At 43.8% G+C, this 22,179-nt stretch overlaps 1 protein-coding gene across 1 annotated transcript in view; it reads left to right on the plus strand.

The window, feature by feature from the left end:
* Positions 1–22,179, plus strand: part of wwox (WW domain containing oxidoreductase) — a 162,357-nt gene that overhangs the window by 34,064 nt on the left and 106,114 nt on the right. The window contains exons 6-7 of the mRNA XM_050073135.1: positions 13,047–13,135; positions 18,163–18,348. Coding sequence (XP_049929092.1) covers positions 13,047–13,135; positions 18,163–18,348 — 275 coding nt within the window. The remainder of the gene's footprint in view (positions 1–13,046; positions 13,136–18,162; positions 18,349–22,179) is intronic.

Below are 22,179 nucleotides of genomic sequence, written 5' to 3' on the forward strand. Positions count from 1 at the left end.
CTTATGTCTGTGTGAGTGTATGTTGGTGCATGTGCACTTGGATATTTCCTCGAGTGAGTCTGCCTCATTAATTTTTGGTAACCAAATCTCCATTAGGTTTGAATGAATGACCAAGACGAGCCAAATAGGGCAAGGAAGAGGACTGGACTGATGGGCAGAGGGGAGAAAAAAATCACGAGAGATGAAGAGAGGAGGGCAAAGTATGGGTGAGGAGAGAGGTGGAAGGAGAAGAGAGTGAAGGGAGGAGTGAGGTGGGGATGGGGGGGCGAGGATGCTCATCCATTACATCCCACAGCGGCCCAGGGGTCGGCTTCAGCAAGACTGATTCAGAGCGATCAGGTTTGGACTCCATCTCCCATAAATCCTGGCATGTGACGCTGATGGATGTGGGCCATAAAGCCTCCCGCTCTGACATGCGGAGAGCAACATGGAGAACCATGGGAAAATGTGAGTGCTCCAGGTTAATGTCAACGAGGCCTGGGAGTGAAGAGGGGATGATGGAGGGAAGGAAAGACGGGGACGTCGAGAGATCAGAGGTGTGGAGAGGGGGATTGAGAAGAATGAGTGGGCCGAGAGCAGAGCGTGAAAAAGCACAGAGTTTTGTGGGGACGCTGTAACAGAATTTACTGTGACACTGCAATGATTCAGCTGTCATCATGTGGGTTTAAACCTGTGTTGCTTGGAGTGCGTTGAATAGTCTGGCCCCGTTTGAGAGAGATAAAGACATCTAAATATCTTTCCTGACACCCATTTTGTAATTTATTTCCTCTCATCTCCAAAGGTTTGCAATAATGGCTATAGCTAATGTCACGACGTTTGGCAAGAGTATTGGTGTAATTAATTCTGTGTGTCTTTTCATTTATTCTGTTATTGTATGTCTACGTGGTGTTTGATGCATGACCAAGATGAATATAGCTCATTAAAAAAGCCTCGTGATTATAATAGGGCCAAATACAGGAACTGCCGACCTGGCTAGACAGGAAATGGAGACATGTGTACTTCCTCATTAACAGAGCCCCATTTGGGCCATAAAGCACCATCCCAAAGCGCACAAGGAAAATGCCCTGATTAGGGGGGCGGAGGGGCATCGCTGCCCTAATGAAGGCTTCCCCCACAGTCATTTATGATATTGGTATGGGTGGTATGGTGACTAGGCCTATGGGATGAGCTGACTTACGAAGATATGGACATGAGATAGCAGATGCAGTATATTTGTATGGACAGGAGAGATGAGAGGGCCGGGGGAATGCATATCCACAACTCATTTGCAGGAGTCAGTTTTACTAGGTTGCGGCTAATGGAGATGAGCTTGTGTTAAGAGCCAGGGGAGAAGCTAATTTTACATAAAACCAAAAGAGGTTTGAGAGCCGTGGGTGTGTGTGTGGTCAGGTAGTGCTCGCTTTATTCTGCCGGCTCACCAAGTGCAAACGCTGACCGTCTTTTCCCATAAAAAGCTTTTTCTCTAACCCAGCTGGAGGAGAAGCGACTGAGAGTGACGTCACTTATCATGATCATGTTTTGCTCTTTTAATTTACATTTTAATGAATTGATATCTGATAAAAACACTGTATTTGGTTTAATCTTGCACGGAGAGACTTCAGCTCAGATTTACTGAGATTGTGTTTTGAGGGTAGGCTGCACTTCTTTTTTTTGTGCCTCAGTTGTTGAGAGTGCAAACTTTAGTTCCTACTCTCACGAATTCATGCAAATGACAGACCTTAATACAAAGTTCTCTGCCACCTTTCAAAGGGTTTTATGGGTGCTGCAATACTTTTTGGGAGAGTTGGAAAGTGTTAATAGACACAGTGTTTTATTTGCAAAGCCTTGCGTAGAAACAGCTATTATGTGGGCCAGATAATGGGATTTACATCGAATTTATGAGGCTTTTTTTTTTGACCAGTGGTATTGTGCGTGCCTTCCACTCATTAGGGTGGTTCATAAATAGCATGCTGTTCCGACTTTGTCATTTTGGTGATGTCGTTGGTACACTTTCCCCTATAAACTTTTACTAAATGCAATCCTTAATATCCTACTAATAATAGCAGCCACTGAATGAGTATTACTTTTGATTCAGATGCAGGCAAGGATCTGATATTGTGCACAAGTCTTGGTGGGTAAAATAAACATACATATAAATATAGATTTTAAGGTCCTATGAATGCCTCGGCCAAATCTTATAGCTGCTGTCTCCTTCTCTCTCAGCTTCCTAATTTCTCCACTTTTTCTCGTCCCACCCCCCATCACTCCCCCCACCATCGCCACAGCAGCTACCTGAGGCCCTTGTGTCCACCTCATTCATCACCTGGCTTTGATTCCTCTGCTTCGAGAGAGAGACAGAAAGGAAGAAAGAGTTGAGGAGGAAGAGTAAAAGAGTCATAACAAACCCTCCTCTGTTCTCGCTCCTTCCTTTCTACCTCCCTTCCTTCAGTGTGTGAGGGAGAGATGAATGCAGCCAGTGGAATTAATTGCACCCCGTTACTGAAGATCAGCAAGTTTGCACTGTTGGCGTGCTGATCTGCCATATGGCTGCCCACTAGGTGAACACTTTGATTAATGTTGCCCACTCCCCAGTTTTTTTCCCCCCACTAATATTTGATTCTGATAACTGAAACTCAGCTCCTCATTCGGAGTCTCTCCATCTTCGGTCCTCACTCTTCTCCCGTGTCCCTTTTGTTTAGTCTCTTCCTCTGCTCACCTGAGCCATCTGTGTTTGCAGCTTAACTTTGGTTTCCAGTCTCGCCTTCTCTTCCATTGTTGTTTTTCTACAAGCTTTGCTCACAAAGTCTTTGTGCGATGTGGCGTCGGTGTGTGGAGTTTAGAGTATCTGTGAGATTAGAGGGAGTAAGAAAGGCCAGAGTGCGTTTGTGTTAGAGAGAGATTTGGAGCTATGGGTACGCGTCCTTCGCAGTTGATTAGGCCCCTGGTGTGTCGAGTGTTTCTCTATTAGCCTCCTCAGCCTCTCGTCTTCTTCTGAGCACAGTGACTACTCTCTACCCCAGAGGTCCGGGATACACACACGCACAAACAAACGGGCACAGACATACACACACATACACACGCCATGTGCGCAGGCAGATAGGCTGCTGTGCTGGGGTCCAGGCAGTAACAAGGAGGTGAACAGATGCTGGAGTCACAATATCAATAGGGCTGAGTGTGGGTAATAATACCTTAGCAGGGTTCAGCCATGAGACAGCGCTAACTAGAGAGGCAACTCTCAAGTGGAGCATTCACTATCTGCAAATCACACCATGTAGCTGTGTGTGTGTGTTTGTGTGTGTGTGTGTGTTTGTGTTTGTGGGTGCACGTACTCCCATTACATGTTAGAGCGAGCCCGTGTTTGCTGCAGGGGAGCAGTGGGATGGTGTCAGTGCCATCATCAACTCTGAGATAAAATGTTCTTACCTAAGGTCGCAAGTTCAAGTTTGTTTTCTTTTTTTTCTCCAGCTATAATGAGGCAGCAATCCAGAACACTATGCAGACATCTATAGCGGAACATCTATTACAATCATGCGGGTGCTTTGTTTTCCCTCTGTTTTATGGCCTGTTCCTGCTGCTCGTCTATTTTGGTCTTCCTCGGTCTTGTTAAGTGCTGCCATTCTCCTGTGTTTGGATGTGGCCCAGAGGGCCCTTAGCGAGACCAGGGGCTGGGAATGAGCTGCGAGCCCCAGCCAGGGGGTGCCCACGGTAGGCTGCCGCTCCCACTAAATCTCCCTGATTACCCGGGGTGGCTGTGGTGTGATGGGGGTGTTACCAAGGTGGTGGGCTCTCCAAAGAGGCTGATTGAGATGCAAATGGGGGCCATAACTCAGAGGTAATGCAGACCTGAGCACCCTTTGCCTCGTCCGTTCCTGCTCACCTCACTCTCTCATCGCTCCCCATTTACTCCAGCATAGGAGGAGGGACTGTTATTGTCTCAGGATAAAGTTAGATATTTATCATAGTGTAAGATAGGAATGGAGAAATAAGGGTGTGGGCCGAGGAGAATAAGGAAATACGAGCATGTAAATTGACTGTGGTTTTGATGAAGGTAAACAATAACCAGATAAGTGCACATACTCCTGTGGACGCCCACACGCACACACATCCCAGACACACCTGAAGATACCAAACTCTGCCTGTGTTTCTTAGAAGGAACAGATGGACACAATAAAGTGCGAGGGACGTTGCTTGCCAGTAGAAAGGTGGAATGAACAGGGGAAGAGGAGGGGGAGGAGTAATTGCACAGTCCTTTGCTGAATTGTTCTGTGGATGCAAATTTAAATCCCTCCTATTATTTTAATAATCTGCCTTTTACTGCTTGTGCTCGGATCATTTGTTTGCAAACCAGGTTATTTGGAGAGGGAGGCTCGGGGGTAATTTCATGCTTTGGAGCATTTATATCTATAACTTAATGAGGAGAGGGCCTGTTGTTTCCTGGTAATACACTGCTAGAGGGGAGCAAACTTTTTATTCTCCGTTTAGGGTACTGTTAGAGGGCAATAATGTGGGATTACTCGGATGGAATTAAGGAGCAAACTGAGGAGAGACCTAATGCAGCTTTGGGTGATAGACCAAACTTAATACTGATGTTTCATTCAGGGTGTTTTAGGTTCATGGGGTGTACCATAGGAGATGGGCTTTCCCATTTGCCCTTTTCAATAAGCTTACACAAATTTCTTCAAAGATTTCTTCACATTTAAGCATCCTCAGTCCCCAGCCCCTGCCTAATTAGGCTCTGTCTGGTTTTACGTACATTTTCTTTTCTTTCTCAATTATCCAAACTTCCTAAAATGTTTGTGCAACAGACAAACTGCAGTCTGTGTATCAGTTTATAAAATTCAGATCTGTCTCCTGCTTATTGTCACTCAGTTGGTGCCAGGGCAGGGAGTCAGCCTGGTGGCCCGGCCCAACTCAATATAACACAACCTTATTACATTTAGCCGAGAGACAAAGGGAAGACTCGCCGTCTACGGAAAGCAGCGCAGTCTTGTGAGATGATCGGGATTGTTAATTTAGTTACTCTCTTTCAGTGGAGCCAAAGACATCTTGGGATGGAGGGAGAAGGTATGTGTCCATGTCCCGTCGTCCACCCTCCTCTCCTCCTTTTCTTCTGCTGTCAGTCCTTCGCTCCTCCGCTCCCTCGTGAAGGACTCTTCTCTCTGCAAATTTAATCAGACTGCATGAATTAAAGCAATAATTCAATTTGTTTACAAGGCGTCATTTATTCTCTGTCAGGCCAGCGCTCCGTTGACAATCCGTGGCTGGCTGACCCCCGACCTTTGCTGAGGTCACATGACGCATTTATTACATTGTTCAACGAGCGTCTTTCAGGCTATTATCAGGCGACAAGGGGCTAAAGATGCATGATGAGAATCCCATTATTCAAATCTGTGTAACACTGTAACAGAATGCAAAACCACATGACCTTATCAACAGACAGGGTAGATCATGTAAATGGTGCTCGAACATGTAAAGTTGGTGGTAATGGATGTGTTTATGAATATGAAAATGACCATATAATATTAACAATGATTATTATTATTGTTTCATATGTGAGAGTGTCACTGTCAGCCCTTTATTTCCCCTTATAATACACCTGATCTTAGGTCGCTCTTCCATTCAGTCATTTGTTCCTGTGTGATTTTAAACCAGAGAAAACAAGAGACTTTATCCCAGCGAGAAGAGAAGAAAAGGCACAATCTCTTGTATTTCCAGGCTTAACTATTGTGACAGTGGAAAATGGTAAGCAGTTTAGAATATTGCCAAACAAAAGAGCTTTTAATCAAAGTGCATACCAGACCCTGCGGAGTGTAAAACACTCCCTCATCAAAAGGCCTATTTTACACTTACTCACATCAAAGGCCTCCATGTTTCTTAATTGCCAGATTCTTTTCTTATTCAATTATGTGATGCTTATGTTTTTATAAAGCTGATACAAAAAAGAGCTCGGGTAACCGAATCAAAGGGGCTTAATTTATCATCTCTGTACAGCAATGTGTCTTCACTACAACAATGTACATATGTGTAAATGCATTTTCTGCGAGTGCGTCTGGCACTTTGCCAGCCCTCCGGATACCGAGATGATGCAAAGCACTTGTGTTTCGGGAGAAATTAAACAGTGTAAAACTAGCAGGTTTAGATAAAGCAATCACATTACCGACACACTTGAAAAGAACACATTATTTTGTACTTGAGAGTGTCGAGCTTTATTGCTGACACCCCAAATAGAAAGTTGTATATACTGTATAAGTGCATAGGGTCTAGGAGTTTTTCTCTGACTTTATTGTTATCTAACCACAACATAATCAGCAGCTAAGTCCATGTGTGCCGCTCAGACAGACACTAAAGTCCCCGTGCAGAATTGCAAAATAAGCTGGGTGTAAATATGTAATTGCCAGTGCTTATTCTGAGATCTGAAATATTAGGGAGCAATATGGATCGCATTAAAATCCTGGTTGTTAGGGGTATCGGTTACACTGAAGACATGCAGGAAAATGTGCACTGTCTGCGAATCTGGCGGAGATGGAGTGGGTGAGATGAGGGGGGAGATAGGAGCAGGAGAGGGTGAGGAAATGGAGAGGAAGAGACAGAGAGGAAGAGGAGAGTAAGATGAAAATCTCTTAATGTCTTTCTGAGAACATAGACACATTATTTAAATCTCCATCACTTTTTAATGTAAATCTGATCAGGCTCCGCGCTGGACGAAGGAGGGGAGAAGTGAAGTAGAGGCAGAAAATGGAGACACACACACTGATAGACACAGAGAGCAGGTTTATAATATAACATTGTTAGGATTGAAAGCTGGATGTCACCGTCTCAATTCACACTTTCTCTGTTATAGAACACAAACGCACACAAAACACTTTTAAAATGATATCAGCTGTCCTTTGCCTTAATGAAAAAACACTTACTCGGGCTGGCTGTGGAATATTTTCTGTCAGTGTGTGTGTGTGTGTGTGTGTGTGTGTGTGTGTGTGTGTGTGTGTGTTGGTATGTATGGGTGCATTTGTAAGTTTGTATGTGTGTGTATGTGTGTGTTTGTGTGGAATCTGATATCTGCCTCAGGCCCCATGGCCCTGGTCTGTCTGCATCCGAAAAGCAAACTCTGCAATTATGATGACCGCCCTGTCCTTTTCATTTCCCATCTCCGTCTCTCTCTTTCTCTCCCTCTGTCTGTCTGTCTGTCTCGGGCTCTCACACTCTCTTTCCACCTCTTTGTCTTTATTTTTCTCTCTCTTTGACCTGTCTGTCTCGCCCCTGAAAGGTAAAGATATTCGCAATTTTGAAACAAGCAATAACAGGCTTGATTGCACCTCGAGCTCCTATATAAAGTCTTCTTGCACTTGAAACTTACAGAATTACTTGTGCATCACATTTCCTTAAATTTTTTTGCTTTTCAGATTTTTTTATTTTTCGACCTTATTCAGACAAGTAGTTTATTGTGTTTGTGGTATTTTAGTTAAACATCAACAATAATGTAAATTCAGAAGCAGAAAACAATTAATTTTGACATGATATTTTCATACATGGTGTCCTGTTGACAGATTTTAAGTCACTCAGCAAAACCAATATTCTAAAGACATTTTTTGCATCATTATTCCAACTTACTCTGAGGCCTAAAATACATATTATATGTAGCGGTGAAAAGCACCCAGATAAATTTACTTAATTACTGTCCTATAATTTTCATTTGATGCTGTTGCATACTTCTACTCCATTAGATTACAGGGAAATGTTGTACTTTTTATGTCACTGCATTTATTTGACATTAAAAGTTAATCGTTACATTGCAGATTAAGATTTTTAAAACCTGTAATGAGTGTATAAAATAAAATGCATCACTATACAGTAGATTAAATTAAACAGCAGTGTAAAGTACATCATCTCAACAAGCTATAACATTAAAATTGTGCAGTTTTAATAATTTTATAATATTAAATGTAACGCTGCTGATTTTGTCTGCATAAAGACTGCTTTTTTAAAATTTAAATATTGCTGCTGATACTTAATACATTTGCTTAAGTGTGTTTTTTTAATTTAAGAAATTTAATGAAATGTTTTTATATTGTGTTTCTGCCACTTTTACGCAACTAAAGGAAATACATTTTTCTTCCTCCACTGGTTACCTGCCCTCCCTCCTTCTTTGTGTTTTTCTCAGCATGCTCAGTGTTTCTCTGCAGCCTCGACATGACTCCTTGTCAGGTCTGAGTGAGTGATTAACTCACTGAAGTGCTTACTAATTAATATGTTTCATTAATTACCGTCATTAATGCTGTGTTTACTAACATGGCCTGCTGTAGCCTTAGTGCGTCACTGGATGGAAATGTCAGCAGGTATTTAACCGAGGCCTGGCCTTTACTCCTTTTATGTGCGGTGTGTGTGTGTGTGTGTGTGTGTGTGTGGTGCTCCTGATGTCCGTGTTAAGAGTATCAGCACGTATGTGCCTCATTCTCCATGTTTCTCATCTGGAAAATCATCCCATGTCCTTCCTTCACCTTTCCCATATCTGCCCCTGCAATTGCTTGATTTGTAACTTGATTTCAGGAAAGGGAAAACCTGTAGATTATCCAGCTTTCATTAGGGGGGAAAAACCCAGTCCGTGTCAGAGAAAGAAGAAATCAATTTAATACAGACTTAACTGGAGGAAATTGCATATTCTGCCTGTACTGTATGTGCTGAACAGGCACTTTCTCTTCCTCACCAGAGACCTGCCTCCCTATTAATTGCAGTGTGTGTGCATGTCAGTGAGTAAGTGGATGTGTATGTGCGCGTGCATTTGTTTGTTTGTGTGTGTTTGTGTTTGTTATGTGTGGAGTGTGTGCGTTCATTTGTGTGTTAGGTGCATGAATGCATGTTTCCTGAGTGTGTATTCAGTCTCTTTGTCTGTGTGTGGAGGTCAATTCTCAGACCTGTGGTAGGGCACCCAGCCAGATGTGTCTGTTTCTTTATTTGCGCTGTGCATGTGCGTTCAGCGCACGTGGTGTGTGTCCATATTTCTTTTGTTGGTGTACGGCGCGTGCATAAGCACAGGCGCATGTGACTTAGCCAGGTGGAGAGGAGATTGGTTGGTATTTATGAACAAACGTCATAATTGTGACAGGATGATATACGAGCAGTGCCTTCCACAGTTTCCCCCCTCCTTCCTTTTCTCTTTTTCTTTTCGCTAAAAATATATATCTATGATAAAATACAGTCTTAAAAGCTGATGACCAATTTAGTGTGGCGTGTTGCGGACAAGGTCATAGAGATCTGAGTTCCTCTGTGTTCCTCCCTCCGAGGCCTGTTCTAATCTACAGAGCAAGAAGAGGGGCTCAAAGTCATTTCTCTAATTGCTTTTATAAGGTGCCCTTTTCACATGGTGTCTTCCCTGCTCATTCACTTTCACCGCCATTATACCTTACCTCCGCACCTGCTGGTTAAAATACAGTCATGTAACATCGCTTTATATTGATATCAGGTATTCAGAGGGAGCATTAGAAACCACTTTACCTATAGAAATAGCACACTTTTCTGTCTTCCCCTTCTCACTCTTTTACCATCCCTCTCCATGCCTGAGGTGTTAACCGGGGGCTGTAGGGTAAGTGTTCTGTAGATATGGGGGTACTTTTGATTTCTTAAGTGTCGTCCCTGCATTGGTGATCTATAAGGGGAGCTGAGGTGGTGAGGGGGCAGCAGGAGGTGAGTGAAGATGGAAACGGGGGTTAAAGTGTGAGAGGGAAGGCTGAGAAGGATAAGGGGAGAGGGGGATGAGATTGAGCCTAGTGCATTAAGACAGTGTATTATTTGGCGGTTCCACTTGCTTGCGTCCATTAGGGGTGGCTGCTATGCTATTAAAGGGGTCAGCGAAGTGTGTGTACCTGTGTGTGCGTGTGTGAGTATGCCTACATGTGTGTGTTTTAAGAGTTAGTAGAGTGGTCCAGTGTCTTATTGAACAGGATGGGGCTCCCCTGCTCTAATACCTCTTCATTTTATTGGATTGGATGGCCCCAGTTATAATTGTATTAGGGCTCTTCCCCCTCCATCGCTCCACTCTGTCTCCACAGCAGTGACCACATGTCATTCCCCAACACACGTGGAAAACACCGAGAGAGGCGAGGAGAACCTCTGCAGAGGCCAACTTCCGTCACTCGCACAGCACTTTGGCTCTCCATACTCGCTCTTAGTTCCCTTCTTCCCTTCTTCCCTTCCACATAGTGAAAGTCGAAAAGGTCATTGTTGTGTTACAGACAGCTGTTCTCTTTGGTGATGGCTGGAAGTGGGGGTGGAAGGTGAGAGAAGGCGGCAGGAGTGGAGGTGCTGAGGGATCTGATGCCCACATCATGGTGACCTTGCTGCTCTCTGTCCCACACTTGCTCTTTTGTGGATGCGCAGTCATGAAGATGGACACACAGTTGCTGCACTTTCTAGTTTTCAAGCTGTAAAGCTTATTTACACGCGTGTTTCATTCATAATTAGCCTTTTGCATTGAGATGGAGCGATAGGTTGTGTGTAGCTGGGGGCGGTAAGCTCTGTCACCCCGAGCCGAGCTCTGTGGTGTTGCACACTCAGCGATTACTCCGGAGTTAACCAGAGAGGCTTCGCTGCCTCTCACTTTTCCTTCGCCCTTGAAGAGACCAGGAGTTGTCAGGGTCCTCATAAAAACCCTGAACGATTGCGTCCGTGCGTTCTTCCTCTCTTTTTCTACCCTTTTTTTCCTCTTCTCCTTCCAAAACCTGGCCATCTGTCTAATTGTTCACCTCCATCGCTTTAATGCTTTTTACATGCTTTTTCCCCCCTCTTTCCAGGCAATAAACTTTATTTTCTTCGCAAGACTTCAATCTGCAGGGGGAGGGTAGACGGGCAGGCAGGCTGCTCACCTTCTCCCTGCTGGATTTGCTCCAGTGGCCCCCCTTCAACCCCCCTCTATCCTCCCTCTGGTCTCCCATTACTCCAGCTCTCCTTCCCTTTCCCCCCCTGTCTCTAGAGAAGGGGATATGTGTTCGTCAAGCTGACACCTGCTCTCATCTTCTCTGCTGGTCATACACTCATGGAGGGCTACCCTGTTGCGGAGGCCTTATACTGACCTGTTAATTACCACACTGTTCCCTGCTCTGACCTTGTTTGGAAGTAACGTCTAATTTTTCTTGCTGTAAAATTCAATTCTCCATTTCATATGAGCAACTGATTCCCGCACATTAATACCATAAAGTTTTCTCATCATATTACACATCTCACACTTGTAAGAATTGGTGACAGATATTTCATTCACAGCTACTTTACCTGCATTTCTATGCATGTGTACTATGTAAAAGTGGTGAGGAGTGTGAATGCTGCACATACAAGTCATTAAATTAGACAGTTGTCTCCTCTCACCTGTGATTACTGCTGTGTGCAGATCATATAAGCAGGTACCCTATAATCATACCTATAATAGCCATAATCAGCCCTTTAATGCTTTGTAATAGCATCCATATAACGGTATAGAGTAGCATCAAGAGAATAATTCAGGCATAGATAATGGCGTGATAGCGTGGTTTTACCCTTGAGTCACAACACTGAATTTGTTGTGTGTGTGTGTGGGGGTGTGCGTGTGCCTGTGTATGCATGTATAAATACACCCCGGGGCAGTTAAGGTGTCTGTAAAATGCCTGAAGAATCACATTTCCATCAGAAGGCGCTCTTAACCCTTTCTTGTTTTCTTTGTGCTCACTGCTCCATGGAGCGTCCTTGCTGTGAGTGTCATGTACACTTAGCTCTGTGGAGACAGACACACAGAGGAAAGACATTCCCATATGACGCCCACAGACTGGAGATCAGATCAGGGGAAAAGGATGACAGGGGAGCAGCAGCAGTGGTGCTGGTGCTGGTGGTGGTGGATGGAGAGCGGAACGCTGAACGCTGTTCCGGGGTGTAATGTGAGCTGACAGCGTTCCTCAGGGATGGCGGGCAGGACGAAGGGGAGAGGTAGCATCAGGAATACCTGGTGCTACTGAAGCTAGAGCCCAGCCGGGAGCAATATCTCACTCTTATTCCCTCTCCAACATGAGGGATGAGTCTAATGGAGCGTCAGTCTGAACGGAACACCTCGGTTCACGCTGCACGCTCTCACACACTGCGGCCTGCGTGAACTCATGTGTTTTAGGGAGATTGAACCTGGTTTGTCTGTTGAGGGGAACTGTGCTGATAAAGATGTAGAAGAGAGCAAGATGGGGGGAGAGTCTAAGTTGACACGCTTTATCACAGACAAAAAAAACATGGTGGTACGCTGTTATTAAAGAGATGTGCTCCTTTAGGCCTGCGTGCGTCTCTGCTGAGGCCTTTGCCCCGCAGCAGAGCGCTACAGTGGGACGGAGAGGATGATGAATATTTAGCCTGTCTTCCTTAGTGTGTAAATGCAGCTATGCATTCACTTCTTAAGTCATTTATCTTTCCCTTCTCCTCTTCTATCCTCACCCTGTCTCCTAACATATGGCGGAAGATGAGCCACACATACACACACACACGCACACACGCACGTGCTGAGAACACGCAGTCAAAAGCTATGGAGTTCTTCAGGAGTGTTTAGACAGGACTATGACTTCATGTCATTGCTCTTCTCACATAGTTTTTCCCGGTCTGAATGAAAGTAATAGTCCAGGCGAAGAATTTTGTTTAAATAGCCCAAAGTCACAAATGACAAATTAGCAGATTTGCTTCAGATGGCTTTACAGTCTGTGCCGTGTACGCCATCCTTTATCCTTACACCCTTGATTTGGAGACAGGGAAAACTCCCCAAAAAAGTTTTAATTAGGAAAAAAGATCAAGAAGAGCACGGACGGACAGATGTTTTTACCATTCACACATATGGAGAGCCTTAGATCCTTTTTGTTGCCGGGGAGACCTGTTAAATCAAACAGGGTGTAACATCACACCTTTTTTTCCTATCATGTGAACCTGAAATTTGTGATGACTCTTCCTTTTTTTTTTTGAAGGAAATGACAGTGAAGATAACTGTGGTAGTTTGTAAAAAACATATAAACAAACTAATGGTGGTGATACTGTTGCTTCTTGCTATTACAGTTGTACTTTTGTGTTTCCTGTCTTCACAGCACAAAGCAAGAGTAGAAGCCATGATGTGCGACCTGGCCTCTCTCCGCAGTGTCAAGGAGTTTGCTGAGTCTTACACGGCAAAGAAACTGTGAGTATTAACCAAAATCTAAGCTGGATTTTTCTCTCTGCCATTCTTTCGATTGTTTACCTAAGTTTTAGTAGGAGAGTAGAGGTGAAATCTCTTGAGATGAACCAAAATCTAAACTTGCAAAACACCGGGTCAGTGCGTGTCGCTATGACTTGTGCTGAAGTTTGCTTTTAAGTTTTGAAATTGCTCTATGCAATGTTGCAGTGATGTGTATGGGCTGCAAACAGGGTTAGCCTGGTCTCTTCAATATCCTAGGTAGCTGTTTTAAAAATACTTGCTTTGAATAACCTTTTGGATCCATTTGGATGTAAAAGACCATCAGAAGACAGGAGAGGCTTCGCTGGGAAGAGACAGGGGCAGAGCTGCTCTTAAATCAAACATATGGCAGCACGCCCAACTAACAAATCGAGACACTGTCGCTCAGTTATTCAAAGCCAACTTAAGTAGCCATCAGTCGCATTTCAACTGTCAGATTTTTTTTTATTCTACCTACTCAGAAAGAGAAAGAAATGGAAATAGGGGAATAAAAACACAAATAACTAAGAAGCAATGAGGATTCTCATTCAGGCCGATCACTGTATTCACCACCATGACTTCCCCCATACACTACACTTAAAGGACATTCAAACTGTTACTGATGGACACCATATGGACAAGGCCCCAGGAGTAAGTGTGTGTATTTGTGTCGATTTGCTTGACATTGGTGGAAACAGACTACCAGACTTTATGACACTTATTTTGTGGTGGTCAGCTTTTACCGCATGTGTCTTGCGTCCCGTGGTCGGTCGCACAGTTGCTATTTTGGGGTCATGTATTCTGTCATCCATACTGCTCATCCACCCGCAGGTGTCTAGGCAGGAGAGTGTGTGTGTGTGTGTGTGTGTGTGTGTGTGTGTGTGTGTGTGAGGGTGTTGGTGTCAGGGGAGCCCCTTGGGGAGAGGCAAGGCAGTCATTGCCCGTAGCAGCCCTGGGGCAGGGTATGGCCATCCAGGACACGTGTCTTGGGTCACAGCCAAACCTCACGGTGGCTTCCCTCTCCCTGCCTCCTATAGCTCCCTCCCATCTCTTACATATATCCCTCCCATCCACTCTGAAGTATATTAACCTCCCTTTAAGCCTACTGTCCCCTGAACCTCTCTTCTGGTTTTTTTTTTTTTTTTACATATCCCTTTTTGCAATTTGTTTATCTGCATCAGCCGTTCTCTCTCTTTCTCCTTCTCTCATGTTGTCTCTCAGTCTTTCTCTGTCTCTCTCGCTCTCTCTACCTCAGTATTTTGGCAAGGTTGTATTTCTTCATTAGCTGTGCTGTTGGGGGGGGAGTGGGGGAGTCCCAGGGGACGTCAGAGTACATTAATTCTCATCAGAAGGCGAACAGAGCAGAGTGGAGGCTGGGAGCTCTGAGCTGTGAATGGCACTGGGCAGCTGTCTGAGTCTACCACCACTCTATTACTGCACGTATGTCTTCAGGCATAACACACATAGGAGTGCGCGCACACAATACGCACATACATGTGCATACATGCACGGACACGCAGACGCGCTCACACGCAGTTTTGTAAACACACAGAGACAAACACACTCATACACACACGCACAATAATGCTCCTGCAGCGTGTCATTGACAGGTGAAATGTAATCAGAGTCTTTTTCTTTTCCTTCTCTCGTTTCTCACTCCCTTGCTTTTAAGTGCTTTAGTCAGTGGCTTTCACGCTGCTTTGTGTTCCATTGACCCCGATTCTGCTTTAATTGCCTGTCCTTTGAAATGAAATTACCTGGATATTGATATTGTTGAATGCAGTGCAATTTCATTGGGATGTAATTGATGGAGGACAGCGTTGACAGAATGCCCCTAATACAATTTCTACTGAACGGTCGGTAATTAACACATGCAATTTCTTTTCACCTGTGATTTTTTTAAACTGCATTTATCCTGGTCTAATTTCAAGCATATTATTTGTAGCAGGTGGTCTGTGTGAATGCACGCAGGCCAGATCACATTAGTGTTTGCGTCATGGTGACCCTAACTCTGTCAGATTGTTGGGTGTCTTTGCACACTTAACAGGTATGTGCAGAGTGTAGAGCTGCACCATTTAGTGATTGTTAACAATTGGTCGGTTGATCGACAGAAAAAACAACAACTATTTTGATAATCAATTAAATGTTAAAGTAATTTTTCAGGCAAAAATAGCAGAAAATGCTGCTTTTAGCCTCGAAAAGATTAGCATTAGCATTAGATATGCAGGAGAAAAATTTCCTGCATTTCTCTGTATATCATTTCAAACTTAGTATCTTTGGATTTAAAGGGATCCTTCATCCACAAAATGACCATTTATATATGAATTTGTCATGCTGTGTTACCTTGAAATTGTGAATGAAAAGTTTTCCTTGCATGCTTCCATGGAAAATGGCGATCACACTGATTTATGGATTGACTGGGGCCACCGTTGCAATGGCAAAAGCAAAACTATATCAAAACATCTGTTTACAAACTCTCACACAACTCGTGCAGTATTATCCAAGTCTCATTTATCCAGTCGTATGCTCAGTACTTCCCAAACACATGCGTTTTTGCTAAAAAACCTTAGTATTGGAGTCTGGCTTTGAAGAGTGTACATAAGTTTCACCTTCAGTTCAGTTGTAAATATGAATGTTTTAGCAAAAATGCATTGGTTTGGGAAGTACTGAGCATACGACAGGATAAATGAGACAACTGCATGAGTTGTATGAGAGTTCATAAACTGATGTTTTCGTATTGTTTTGCTGTTGTTAAACGTGGTCCTCAAACAAGCAATATGTTTGCCGTTTTTTATGGCATGTTGGTAAGCTTTTTTCACAGGTTAAAAGTAACACGGCACGACTAATTGATTCACAAATGTTCATTTTGCAGGTGAAGTATTCCTTTAAGACACTGTGATGGACATTTTCTGACATTTTATAGACCAAACGACTAACCGAGAAAATACTCTGCAGATTAATCGATAATGAAAATAATCATTAGTTGCAGCCCTCGATGAGCGGTGTGCACATATCCATATGTTTGTTGCCAGTGCCAGTTTTCCTGTTGCCAATAAAGTGCAGTGTTAATGACCAGTAGTCTGAGCCCAGCTCACACAGGCAATCTCTTCCTGCTGGCCCACATTATCATAGAGGTCAGGGGTCATACCCAGGGGGGTTATTTAAAGTAAATATATAAACTGATGTCTCCCTGTTTGGTAGTTAACACCCTCGTTTGACCAGCGCTGAGATTGCACAGTGCACACAGTGTTGTGTGAGGTCTTAATGTGGAAAGAGGGACTGTGGTACGCGGCAATAGGCCTATTAAAGACATTCATTAGACCTGCGCTTATGAGAGAGGGACTAACTGGTGGGCAGTTGAATTAACAGGCCTTTTACATTACAAGCAGACTCACCAGAGGACCATCTGAGCTGCGTGGGGGAAATCGCTCTACCGGCCAGAGAAAAGTTGGTTATTGGAGTTTTTTGATCACAAATTTATGATATGGTTTGAGTGACATGCTGTTTTTTTTTCTATAGTGTAAGGTCACAAAAACGGACACACATGTAAATCCTAAAGAGGTGTAACTGACATAAGGATTAGTTTTAAACAACAGCTACAATGAAAGGTTGGAAAGTTAGGTCAAGAGTTCATGCCTGTGGTGTTATTGTGCAGCTTCGAGTCAGTACATCAGTAACAGACCCGAGAGTTTTGCCTTGTATAGCACAATGTTACTGTACTTCACGCTCTATTAGACAGGGGAACACTGGGCCAAAAACAACCAACGTGTTTTGTTTTTTATTTCAGAGCAGTACTTGACATTACAGCAACTGTGGTGTTTTACTCCTCTATCTTGTTTTATCAGGTGTAAGTGAAGGTCACAGAGGTCATTTATTCACCTTTATTTTTCCCCCTACTGCACAATTATGTTAGGCGTCCTTACCTTTTTGTATTTTGGGTGGAAATGTTACTATCTCACTGCTAGTGTGTGCTCTGTTGATAATGTGCTGAGGTTGGCATTCTTTAAGTTGACTTGTGACTAGGTTTGTGCTCTTTAATGAACCTTGTGTGTTCGGAGGCCTGAAGGTGATCGTACAGTACACTCCTATGTAATAGCATGGGATGGCTCATTATAGCAAGGCATAACAATTCACACATTAATTTTCCAGCATCCAGTTTTTAATTAATCCAGTAGGCAGTCTTAAACACAGGGTACACAAATTGCCTTCGGCCTCATAATTAATTCTAATGGAAGAAATTAAAAATTGGTGGGGTGTGTTTGGATTGTTCGGCTGTGTTACTGTGGTTTCAAGCTCGCTGGAGCGACGCTGTCACCGACAAGGATCTCTCACTGCCCTGACCAATCCAGCAATCTCCATTCAGTGGCACGCGAGCAGGGAGTGTTACTCACTCGCCCACACGAAGTCTGCGAGAATGGAAATGCGTTGCGTGTCTGCATTAAAGCCTTTTTTTTTTTATTGGCCCCTGAATTAAGCCAGTTGTTTTTTATATCATGCCTTGTGAGTGTATTTCCTTTGATCTGCTCTCTTCTGCCCAGCCTTTTCCAAGTCGATGTGTTGGTGGGTTTGGTTACTCAGAGTAGTTACACAGAGCCTGTATCAACACCCATTACTTCCACCACCCTTGTGTGTTGAAACGGTTTGAGATTGCTTTTCAATGTGTTGTTGCTCCTGGATTCCAGCCAGCTGTATTCAGTATCTACAGTACCTGTCGAGCCACGGGGACTTGCACTGGAAACCTCTGTATCATATCAGCGTTACTGATGCTCTGTCTCTGAAGACCTCTAAAGTCTACCACACTGTGGAATAAGACACCCTGTTTCCTTTCTCTGCCTTTGCTTCTCACTATTCCATCTTCTTTTTTTATTCCTCCTCCCTGTCTCTCCTTACCTCCTCTTCGGCCTAATATGGAATGAAAATCCCCTTTTTATGCATCTGTGTCGTCTTTGTTTTCACTTATAATCAATAAACAATCAAACTTGTTTTATTTTCCGCCCTCTCCCTCCCCTCAGGCCCATTCACATTCTGGTGTGTAACGCAGCAGTGTGCACTCAGCCCTGGAGCTTGACGGAGGACGGCCTGGAGTCCACCTTCCAGATCTGCCATCTAGGTCACTTCCTGCTTGTACAGTGCCTACAGGACGTGCTGCGCCGCTCAGCCCCCGCCCGTGTTGTGGTGGTATCTTCCGAGTCCCACAGGTAAAGACAGTAAACCAGGCATTTTAACAAAAGTATTAGTTTATTTACATGGTCTCAGGAGAAGACTACTTAATGAAGCTTATAGAATTTAAAATTAAATGGGTTTTTTTTTTTTTGTTTAGTTTAAATAAATAATAAGCAATACCTGTGCATTTTTTTAGATAGAATGATCCTCGTCCTTCTTAATAAAGATGTGCAAAGAAAATATACATTTCTTTTCACAGGTTATTCATGTAGAACTGGTTTTGTGCAACATATATAAGAAAAGTAATAATGCAAGACAAATTCCAAAATGTAATTAGCCAATCTTTTGGCCACATTCTATGTGGTTACATTAAAGGTATACGATGCAGGATTTTCCTAAAAAGACAATGTATAGACTCATAAAACTGTAATCCCTCTCAATCATCACTTATGTCCCACTAGAAGTGTGTGGCGGTGCATTTATCTATAGATATTTATCTCTGCCTGCATATTTATTTTTTATTATTATTTTGTGAAGTTCAGGATGTTTATGGAGATGAGGTGAGGTTGGGACTTTATAAAAGGTAGCAACCAGGTGTCAGACTGGCACTAAGCAGCTCGCATCCAAGAGGAAGCTATGAAAATCATGGACACAGCGCTGAAAAAATGCCAATAAAGTGAGGTGAAATGCAAAGTGGTCAAAGCTGGGGTTGGCTTTCACTTTTACCTTTGCTGGTGATACTGTTTACAAATAGTAACGCACAGTTCCTGCCAAGTATACCTTTAAATTAACTTTATATCAGTTATGATTTAATCTTATTTTCTCCTTTTCAGAGTAGGTCATCTTGGGTATTTTTTGATAATGAGACATGGTTCACTAAACAACAAAAATTTGTCTAGGCTGGGCTGGTTAGTACAACATATTAAAGTCTCACCACTTCATTCATTTTCTGTAACTGCTTATCCTGTTAGTGGTCGCAGGGGGGATGGAGCCTATCCCAGCTGACATTGAGCGAGAGGCAGGGTACACCCTGGACAGGACAGACTATCACAGGGCTGACACATAGAGACAGACAACCATTCAAACTCACATTCACACCTACTGCAAATTAAGAGTCACCAATTAACCTGGATGCCTTTGGACTGTGGGAGGAAGCCGGAGTACCCGGAGAAAACCCACTCTGCCACTGCGAGAACATGCAAACTCCGCACAGAAGGGATCCCCCACCTCAAGTTCGAACCAGGAACCCTGACAACAATGCTAACTACTGCACCACTGTGCTGCTCACCACTTGCAAAGATTTATTTCCCTATTTTAGGATAAGCTTCCACTAACAGAGATTTGGGGCTCCGGCCCCAAATGTTTTCTCAAAAGCCCAGAGTCAATGCTATTCCCTAAAGTAATCTCATATAATTTAGGAAGTGTTTTTCTGTTGGCCTAATATTGAATTCAGAGTACTGAAGACCACATTTACTCAGCCTTGTTGGGGATCCTTTATTTGTAATTAGAGCAATCCAGATTATTATGGGATGGATTTAAATGGGAGCGGCATTGCAGTGGTTAGCATTGTCGCCTCACAGCAAGAGGGTTTCAGGTTTGAACTGTGGGTGGAGGGTTTCAAACCCCAGGGTGGGGGAGCCCTTCTATGTGGAGTTTGCATGTTCTCCCCGTGTCAGCGTGGGTTTTCTCCGGGTACTCCGGCTTCCTCCCACAGTCCAAAGACATGCAGGTTAATTGGTGACTCTAAATTGTCCGTAGGTGTGAATGTAAGCGTGAATGGTTGTCTGTCTCTATGTGTCAGCCCTGTGATAGTCTGGCGACCTGTCCAGGGTGTACCCTGCCTCTCGCCCAATGTCAGCTGGGCCCAGCCCCCCCATGATCCCCCAACAGGATAAGCGGTTACGGAAAATAAATGAAGTGGTGAGGCTTTAATATGTTGTACTAACCAGCCCAGCCTAGACACATTTTTGTTGTTTAGTGAACCATGTCTCATTATCAAAAAATACCCAAGATGACCAAAACAATTTTTGCCTATTTTTAGGTGGCAGGAGTGAAAATTAGTCATCGTCAACATTTGTTGTGCCAGGTTTTAAAACGATGAAGACAGTTGGAGAACAGTTAGATACAAAATACGATGCACACGGAAAAGGATGTTTTTTTCCTTGGCAGCTCATGTTTTTCCCCGAATGATGCACAGATTTTTAGGCATTCTATTATCTCAAGTGGCTTGAAAAATAGAGCATATAGCTGTGTTAAATGGGAGAAGAATAAGACCCCCCCGGACCCCCCCCTAGGTTTGGACTGAGCCCGAATGCCTATAACATCTCGCTCCGCTCCTGATAACAAGTTAATATTTGATGACGTCCACCTTTTTCTAATGTGTCTTCCAACACTCAAGGCACATAAATGTTCCACACAGGTTGCTGTAATTGAAACCAAACACCCTGGCAGAAGGGTTAGGGCTGGGAATGTTGTTTAGCACCATGCTGTTGTTAGCCCCATATTCCCATCATTCACAGTTCAGCCATATTTGCGTCACAGTAGCCCAACAACTCTTCAGCTCCAGTCGCGCAGTTACAGCCGCTACAGTACATTGGCGAGTTTTCACCACAAACTGATAGCTCAGACTTAATGCATATTGTCAAACATGACAGCCTCACTCACTGAAAACTCATTTCCCTCCACAGGCTGTCACTGTGAATTAAACGTATCATCAACATGATGGATGGACTTATCAGCTAAAATTAACTTTGATCAAGTATCTGCTCCTTTCTGTCTGACCCCCTGACTCAGCCCCTTTCTCCCTTCTTTTCCCTCCTTCTGCTGTCTATTGTTCTTCACGTTCATCTTTTTTGTTAACTCCAGTCCATAGGCTTCTGTTTTCCTTGTCATACAGTAGACAGGCATGATGTCTTGCAGTGATCTGTGAGCCCGAGCCCTGAGCCATGTGTTTCAGAGTTAGTGAGCATGCATGTGTGTGTGTGTGAGAGACATTGATCCAGTCTTCAGTCAGTCAGACGGCCAAGCAGAGTGATTGATTGGAGCTCGGCAGAGTGACCTGAGACAAGGAGAACATACGCAGAGTTATTCTAGCAGATCAAACAGCAGCACTATTACAGGGGCCCGGGTATGAGTTATGTTATACAGAGCGCCATGCATGAGAGGACAGGCGCAGCGGAGGGGATGGTTTGACACTCAGATTCACTCGGGGGTCACACTGCTATTACATGCTGTAGGAAAAGTAAGAGGAAGAGAGGGTAGGAAAAGCTTATTGAAAGAAAGCATGTCATGAAGGGAGTATTGACAGCATGTGATTGATGCAAGACTTGCCTACACAGTAATAACAAGTGAGGTCACACAAGTTTTGGTGGTGTGAAAACAAAACCGCTATCAGAACAGCGTGTACGATTCATACACATCGCAAGGCCAAGACTGGTCAGGTGTTCTCTTCACTCTTTGTCCTACAGCTCCCTCTCTCTCCTTCACTGCCTGCCCGACACATAGTCTCACCTTTCCTTCTCTCCTCTACAAGCAGTGGTGGCTTTAACCCCTTCAAAGGGGGCTTAGGCAGGACCAGAGAGAGTCAGTTACACACTGACACGGACTAGAGGGAGGGGAAGAAGGAGCGAAAATAGACAATATCTCATATTACATCTTCCATTCTGTCCACCTCATTCCAGACCTATATTACATCTATTGAAGTCGCTCCCTTTTTTGTTTGTGTTATTTTCAGTTTCAGCTGATTTCCCGTTTATTCACTTAGCCTCCCCTCACAAGCCGTGTGTGACCCCTGACCTGGCAGCATATTGTATTCCCTAAGCCCCTTGTCCGCTGGTAAAGCGGTGACCTATAAGGGACAGTGGGTG

Source organism: Epinephelus moara, chromosome 20 (genome assembly GCF_006386435.1).
Source record: "Epinephelus moara isolate mb chromosome 20, YSFRI_EMoa_1.0, whole genome shotgun sequence".
Classification (NCBI taxonomy): domain Eukaryota; kingdom Metazoa; phylum Chordata; class Actinopteri; order Perciformes; family Serranidae; genus Epinephelus; species Epinephelus moara.